Source organism: Panicum virgatum, chromosome 9N (genome assembly GCF_016808335.1).
Source record: "Panicum virgatum strain AP13 chromosome 9N, P.virgatum_v5, whole genome shotgun sequence".
Lineage (NCBI taxonomy): Eukaryota > Viridiplantae > Streptophyta > Magnoliopsida > Poales > Poaceae > Panicum > Panicum virgatum.
Genome location: NC_053153.1, coordinates 75535165 through 75543183, shown reverse-complemented (window position 1 = coordinate 75543183; position 8019 = coordinate 75535165). Strand labels below are relative to the sequence as shown.

Here is an 8019-nt window from a genome sequence, read left to right as displayed (position 1 = left end):
CGTTTTCCCCAACCTCCTTTTTTTTTTCTTTACTGGTTGTTGAGTGCGATTTCGTTTTGCGTGGGCCGGCCCATGAGCGAATCGAGCTGCAACCGATCCCATTGTGGGCTTTCTTCCCCCCAGATAAACAAGATCCAACGCAAAACTGACGCAGCAGTTTCGCCATGAGTGGTTGGGCCAAAACACAAACTGCCGACGAGGAGGAAACGGCCGCCGGCATCAGTCAGACGCGTCCCGTCGCGCCCGAGTTTTTAACAGCCGCCAGTGAACCGCGCACGCTGAGGCAGGGGCAGGGCGGAACAGAGATGGACGTAGTCTGCGGCCGGCGTTACGTCGAAGCGGTCCCACGAGGCCTTCTCGTGGCGCTGGTCCCGGCCGCAGCGGCCGCGGCCATGGCGAATGGCCGGCGGGGAGTACTCGTGCCCGTCCCCTGCGCCGCCGTCTTCCGGAGCACGTCGGGGCTGCGGCTTTGGTTGCAAGGCTCGTTTGTGCCTGCCTCTGGGCACTGGTGGTTATATTCGTCATTTGAGTCCGCGGTGAGAGTGTCTCAATCTCTTGCCAATCTTATAGTCTGTGAAGGGTAGATGATGCCCTCTCTCCGTCGGACCTTCAGCAACGGCGGAACCAGGGGGGCTAGCAGGGGCCACGGCCCCCCCTAAGGCTGAAAAAAAAATTGAACCTCCCTCTTTTTTCAGTATATAACAAATAATTAGATAAGTGATTCTACAACAAATTCAATATCTAGTAGCTCACAACAAATAATTAGATAAGTGATTCTACAACAAATTCAATATCTAGTAGCTCACGTTGTATTTTCAATTAAAGCCAAGTACATAGTCCAAGAGGCAATAACTACAAACAAAAAGTAGTCTGTTTTGCATAGCTTCCTCACCGACTTTTGATGAAAGCTCTGTCAAAGTATCATTTTCAAAATGATTTTATCATGGGAGCCGTGAATAAAGCCATAAAACGGTTTTGCCTGCGAGCAAAAAATTGTGGCTTCCCGCGGCTACCATGATCCTAGGCGACTGAAGCCGTTTTACGAAACAATTTTTTAACACAACTTTAGTTTCTACTTCATCAAAAAACTGTACCAGAGCTATTTTAGGAGGAGCCGCAGCCAGGGTTCATGCTACGTACAGTTTGCCTGGTACCGATGCACCAGGGTAATGAAAAATTTAGCACTAGCTAGACTTGCATTTACCATGTATTGTTAATTTTTTTTATGGTCTTTAACGGTTGCACCATGATAATTTTAGAGGTAGCTTCGCCCCTAGCCGCAGACATGGCACATAGACTCTGAATCGTTTTTGCAATGGTATAACAAACTAACGGACGCCTCAGCCGAACTGTAGACGTACATACGTCGCAGTAACGCCGCCGGCCGCCGGCCGCCGCCATGGCCATATGTTGGCTTAGCCTCTTGGCCCCCCCCCCCCTTCAAAAAATTTCTGGTTCCGCCGCTGTCCTTCAGGACTCTGTAGTCATGTTGATTGTGAAATCGATATGCGTGGTAATATTCGCAACAGCGAGGTGTAAGATACAGATTCTTGTACCGTTGTCCGTTCATGTCTTCTTTGGAAGAGATCTGTCCGAGGGATCGCAGTGTTGACAGATGTTAACTCGATCAACAAAGCAAATTTCTTAGAATTGTGTTGTTTGAAATCTCGCGGGCCTGTTCTGGGTGCCTCTTCAGCCGCATCGCGCCACTGCCTGTTCCGGCGGGCCTATGGCTGCAAACCAAGCTGCGATTCCATCACCTTTTCGCCATTTTTAGCACAACTTTCCCGACTCAGCAAGGTCGAGGCGTTTGGTTGCCTGCATCTTGCCTGCATCCAGGCTGCCCAGGCTCGCGGGATACAATGTTGGCTTGTTTAGTTAGTTGTACAAGCACCTCATCCAGGTTCTGGAGATGCAAAATGAGGCTCTCAGCCAGGCTCCGTAGTAACGAGGTTTCTTTCCGTTTGTGCTGAGCCAGGCTCGTCACATGCGTCTGCACATGACAGCCTGCACCATGCAAGAGATAGTGATGCGGGGCAATAGCTAAACCAAACAGCTTCTCTTCAACACCTGCATGAGTGGATACGGCAACCAAATAAAAGTATGCTGCATCTATTAAACCTGGTCATCGTGGGTCTGGATGGCTAAAACGAGCCAGGCTACGTTGGGAAGGAACCAATCACGCCCCAAGTTAACTCTTCATGCTGCTCACATGATACTTCCACTTCGGAAGCGAGCTCCTGCGCCATGATGCTGCCGCCCCGTCCTGAACGAGTCCCTCAAAATCAGGAGGGCACCCCCACCTTCAAAGGCTTTCGTTCTGCGTGCTTATCGCTAATTATGGAAGCCTCCTCGGCCCTAGCGAGAGCGGCCACCATGGCACCATGTGGTCTAATCCAACGCGTGGCTCGGGCCCCTCCTGCGCCTGGCGCCTGCAGCGGCTCGTGGCTCTACAGCTCCCAGCTTTTGCCAACAGCTTTAGGGGTTGTTTGGTTCCAGAGATTTTTTTTAAGTCTCTGAAACTTTTTAGTATTTAAAAGTATTAAATAAATATTAATTATAAAACTAATTGCAGAACTCTGGGGCTAAACTGCGAGACGAATCTAATGAGGTATCTTAATCTATGATTAGCGAATGGTTACTGTAGCATCACTGTAGTAGATTATGAATTAATTATGCTCATTAGATTCGTCTCGCGAAAAAACACTCAGCTGTCAAAAAACATTTATAAATAGATTTTATTTAATACTATAAAATAGTAAGATTCTTTTTGATGTGATAGGGACTTTTGAAAAAAATCCTGGAGCCAAACAACACCTTAGGGCGAGTCGAGCAATCAGCACGTCTGAACGCAAAGGCGCCAAGGCGGGGCGGTGGTTCCCGGCCGTCTGCCGCAGTGCCGCTCCCGCCGGACAATTGGAACCGCGTCGGCAATGCCAGTGTACCACTAAAAGAGGGCTAAAGGTGTCTGATTTGTTAATTAACAGTAGCAGCAGCATTTCAGTCACCTGTCAGTCGTCCTGCGATGGCAAGATATCCTTCACAAATAGTGTCGATTCCAGAATTTGGCGACATGAAAACATACCAAGGAAGTGGCTAGCTCTACTGCCTCACAAATTCGCAAGGACACGCGTCAGGTGCTGGAGCAGTATGCACATCCGAGAATTAAGCATGCAGGACCATGTAGAATTTATTCGGAAGGCACGGAAACAATCCTAGCATTCCCGGAAAAAAAAAAAGGGTGCAAGCATGGAGCAAAGTCAACTGCCGACACGACAGAATTCGAATTCGAACTACAAATCAACATGGGGCCGTTACAAAACATTTGCAATCATTCATTTACTGCAACCAGCACCGTCAGGTGATCGGCGTGCAGTAATGTCACATGGTACGTATCTTTCTGGTGAGGACAGACTAAATGCTAAACCGTAGCACTAGTACAACATGAATTCCTTCTCCTTTTTTTTGAAAGACTAAGGACTTGTTTAGATCACAACCCGTAAACCCGGTAAACATAAAAAAAAACATCACATCGAATGTTTCGACACATGCATGAAGTAATAAATGAAGTCTATTTACAAAATTGTGTTGTAGCAAACTTTGAATCGCGAGACGAATCTAATGAGCCTACTTAATCCATGATTTGCAACAGTGATGCTACAGTAACCATCCGCTAATTATGAATTAATTATGGATTAATTAGCATCATTAGATTCGTCTCGCGATTTACAACCCATCTGTACAAAAAAAATTTATAAATAGACTTCATTTAGTACTTCAGATTAACAAGATTCTATCGCAAATTATTTTTGCAAAACATCTAAACACGGCCTAACATTAGAAACTGAATAAACTAGTACAAAGTACTTCCTGATCACTTCACGAACCTAGCTAGGGCTGAGCTCTAGACTGCATTGCAAAATGAGACTGTAGGAAAAATCCAAGAGTTACGTACAGCCCTACAGCACTGGTGCCTCTAGCTGGATCCATGGACCATATGGTGTCTCTCTTTCTAGCCGCTGAAAGGAACCGAAGAAACCAGCTACGGCCCTGTTGGTTCCCAGAGACTCGTTTTTAGTTCCTGTCCGAATTTTTTTATTATTTAGGGATATTAAATAAAATTTAATTATAAAACTTTTTGGACAGATGGGTGCTAATTTGCGAGACGAATCTAATGAGCCTAATTAATTCATGATTTGCTGCAGTGATGCTGCAGTAACCATCCGTTAATTATGGATTAATATACCTTGTTAGAGTCGTCTCGCAATTTAGCCCCAAGATTCTGCAGTTAGTTTTGTAATCAGCTTTTATTTAATATTAATAAATATCAAAATTCTCTTGAACGAGACATAGTATAAAGTTTAATCCCTAGAACCAAACAACCCCTAAAAAATGTGCATGAGCTAGAAGAGAATCCAAGCGCCTCTAGGGCCTTGTTTGTTTGAGTAGCGCTACTCGTGGTAAAAAAAAAGTTTGCATGCATGCAATACTAAATGAAGTCTATTTTTCAAAACGATTTTCAAAACTTTTTCACATATGAGTGCGATTTTGTGCGACGAATCTAATGACGGTAATTAATTTATGATTGACTACAGTAATGCCACACTAACGATCATCTAGTCGTGAGGTCAAAGGTTTCATTAGATTCATCTCGCGAAGTAGCACAGGGATCGTGAAGTTAATTTTACAAACTAACTTCATTTAATACTCCTAATTATGTTTGTAAGGCTGGCGTGAATAAAGATGCTTTGAGATCTTTCAAAAATCCAATTTCACGTCAAATGTACATACTAGTCTATCAGTAAATGTATGTCGCATCAAATCATATCACGTCAAACTGTTTGCCTTCTTTCTGCACAGCTTTTTCCTGCAAGTGAATCATGCCCAGAAACGTGAATTGTTTCTCTCTTCCTTAAGAACGATTAAGCAATAAAAATTTACGGAAAAGACATAACTTAGCAATCACTGACCCGAACAGATTATCTTTGTGTTTAATGTCTGAATTCTTTATTTTCCCACCAAAATGGAGCTGACCGCGAGCGCCAAATGGAAGGCCAGTGCTAGTGCGCGCGTCACATCCATGTTGGGTCACTCGCATGAGCCATGGTAACCTGCGCGTCAGAAAATAGGGGTAGCAGCTGTGCAGATAAGGCCTGTTTAGATTTCAAAACACAAAATACAAAATTTTTGTAAATCGTTTGTATGGTATATTAAATATAGTCAAAAAAATAAATCATATTACACAAATGGACTGTAAATCGCGAGACGAATCTAACGAGCCTAATTAGAACGTGATTAGGCACTAAATTACTACAGCAAATACTACAGTAAACATACTCTAATGATGAATTAATTAGGCTCATTAGATTCGTCTCGTAGTTTACAGACAAGATCTGTAATTAGTTTTGTGATTAGTCTATATTTAATACTTCAAATATTGAAAATTCTCTTCCAAAAATATAAAAATGAAAAAAATGCAAAATGATCTAAACAAGACCTAAATACAAGGAAATGGCAGGCAAGCAATGCCAATGCGAGACGCGTAGTATAGATGTCCATTCGGGCCGCCCAACCCAGCCCGTGTCCGAGCCCGCCCTGGCCCGGTGACCTCTGGGCCGTGCCTGGCCCGGCCCTATAACTTAGCGGGTCGTGCCGTGCTAGCCCACGGGCTCCTCCGCCGGCCCAAGCGCGAGCCCACGGGCCATTTTCGTGCCGGGCCAGCCCAAAAAACACGGTGCTTCCACCGTGCTCGTGCCGCCCGCACTCCCTCCAACCGACGTCGCCGCGAAGCCCCCGCCCCGACGGTGAGCGACGGCCGGCCGCCTCCAACCCCTGGTGGAGCAGTGGACGCGCCGACGCCGCCGAGATCTGGTGGAGCCGCCCGCCACCGGGATCTGTTGAGGAGCGTCGCCGAGATCTAGAGTAGCGTCGTTGGCCGTTGGGGGCAACGGGCCTTGCACCGGGCCAGCCTGCTCCCCCGTGCCGAGCCGTACCGCCCGGCGTGCCAGGCTGGCGGCCCATACCCGGCACGCCCTGCCGGGCCGTGCCCGCCCGGGCCCGGGCTTGAGCCGGGCCAAAAAAACAGGCTTTTGGGCCGGCTGCCGGGCCTCGGGCTACATAGACATCTGTACGCGTACGCGAAAGCTGTGCGAAGATAGTTCGTCTGGCAGTTCACGTTCCACTAAAAAGAACATAAGGAGAAATAGTGCCATACACTCTCCGGTCTCCAGGTTACATCACATCAGGTCAGGCGTCAGGGTCGCGACGCCAATTTCCAGAGCTGAAAAAGAGCAGCAGCGCTAGTAGCACGCAGGAGGCGGGAAACGAGCAGGAGCCGTGAGCCCAAGCAAGAAAACGTAATTTACAGGCGCCTACATGTACGAACAACTTAATCGCATTTTTTTACATGATAATCCTACGCGTGCAATAAGCACATCGGTCTTCTAGCCGTCTACGGATGAGTCGCGGTGGCAGCCTCGAAGCTTGAAGCGTGGGAGGAGGTGGCGGCTGTGTTGGGGTGGGAGTGGGAGGGCGGTGGGCTTTCGAAGATGGCCTCCCACACGTCGCCGAACGCCGCTACGATGTCCCGGCGGTGGCGCCGGTCGTTGAGCGCCAGGAAGCACCGGAGCAGGCGCTCCAGGCCGTCCGCGTCGTAGATGCCGCGCCCGACGACCATCTCCGCCATGGACCGCCGGAAGTCGCCGCGCGGGTCGTCGGAGCGCTTCACCACCGCGAAGCCCCCGGCGAACGCGGCCGCTGCCTCCTCCTTCCGCCCCGCGGCGCCGGCGACAGCGCCGGCACTGTTCCCGCTCGCGCCCGTCGACGAGGACTCGGTCGTCGTGGTAGACGACACCTGCAGCGCCGCTGACGACGACGACTCCTCGAACGGCCCGTCGTCGTCGTCGTCGCTGCTGAACCAGCCGCTGTCACCCGACGACCAGCTCCCGGGCCCCGGCTCCCTGCGGTGGAGCACCCTGCGCCGCCGCCGGCGCGAGTGCAGCACCCGGCGCCGGGCGTCGATCTTCACGCGGGGAGTGTCGTCGTCGCCGTCGCCGTCGGAGGCATACGCGTCCGCGGCCTCGATGACGTGCCAGTGGGAGCTCTTGAGCCAGCGGTACGCGGGCGTGCCAGGCGCCGGCGGGAGGTCGTCGGCGCCGTAGTCCACGGCGCAGCCCCCGGGGCCGCAGGATGCCGGGGGCTGGGGCCGGCGCCGCCGAGGCCCGCGGCGCGGGCGGCACGCGCCGCCCGCGGTGACCGGGACGACGGGCGGGCGCTCGCTGACGCTGCGGAGGGTGGTTGTCGGGGTGACCGCGGCGACGGCGGAGGGCGAGCGGCAGGAGTGGAAGAGGCGCTTGGCCATGGGCGGATGCGTTGCGGATCGGAGGCGGCGTGCCGGTGGCGATGGCCCGTGCGGAGGCGTAAATGGGGGTGGTGGTTGGGTTAGCGGGTTTATATGGGGAGGCCTGCTTGCTTTCGGGAGGTGTACAACTGATCTGGGATGGTGACTGTAATGGTGGTTGGAACGCTGTGAAGCAATCTGCGATTGTGCAGAAGGATCTTCCGTGTGTTTAATCGTCAGGATTCAGAGCCACGGATTTGTTCGTTATGGCATGGCTCCGCAACAGAACAGCAGTATGAATACACACGGTTTTGTCGTATAAGCAAGTCATGCTCTACTGTTCTGTTCGTGGATTTGTTTGGTTCAAAATTCCGAAGCTGCAGTGCAGCGGTGAATGGTTCCACTGGCCAGGTCAGATGAAAGGTGTGTTTCATTTGCTACCACCTGTTGGCGAGAGCTGTTGTTCAGGGAGCCTTGACTTCATCCACGCAGCTCAAGTCCCGGCCATCCACAGAGCGTGCTCCAGTCCGCATGCGCAGGACCTCAGCCCTAGGTCATCCCGTGCGCTTGTAATCTGCCTAAAATTGAGCCTGTACACCAGAAACACAATGGATACAAGCGTCAGTCGCTGTGTTCCTTTGGCTTGTCTGCCAACCAACCAGCAATTTGTTCTCTCATAA

The 8019-nt window shown here is 50.4% G+C and overlaps 1 protein-coding gene across 1 annotated transcript; it reads right to left on the bottom strand.

Moving 5' to 3' along the window:
* Positions 1 to 6345: 6345 nt before the first annotated feature.
* LOC120691790 (transcription repressor OFP7-like) lies at positions 6346 to 7580 on the bottom strand. Its single transcript, XM_039974983.1, has one exon. It carries the CDS (start codon positions 7358 to 7360, stop codon positions 6452 to 6454), a length of 909 nt encoding a protein of 302 aa, XP_039830917.1. The 5' UTR covers positions 7361 to 7580; the 3' UTR covers positions 6346 to 6451.
* Positions 7581 to 8019: the final 439 nt, after the last annotated feature.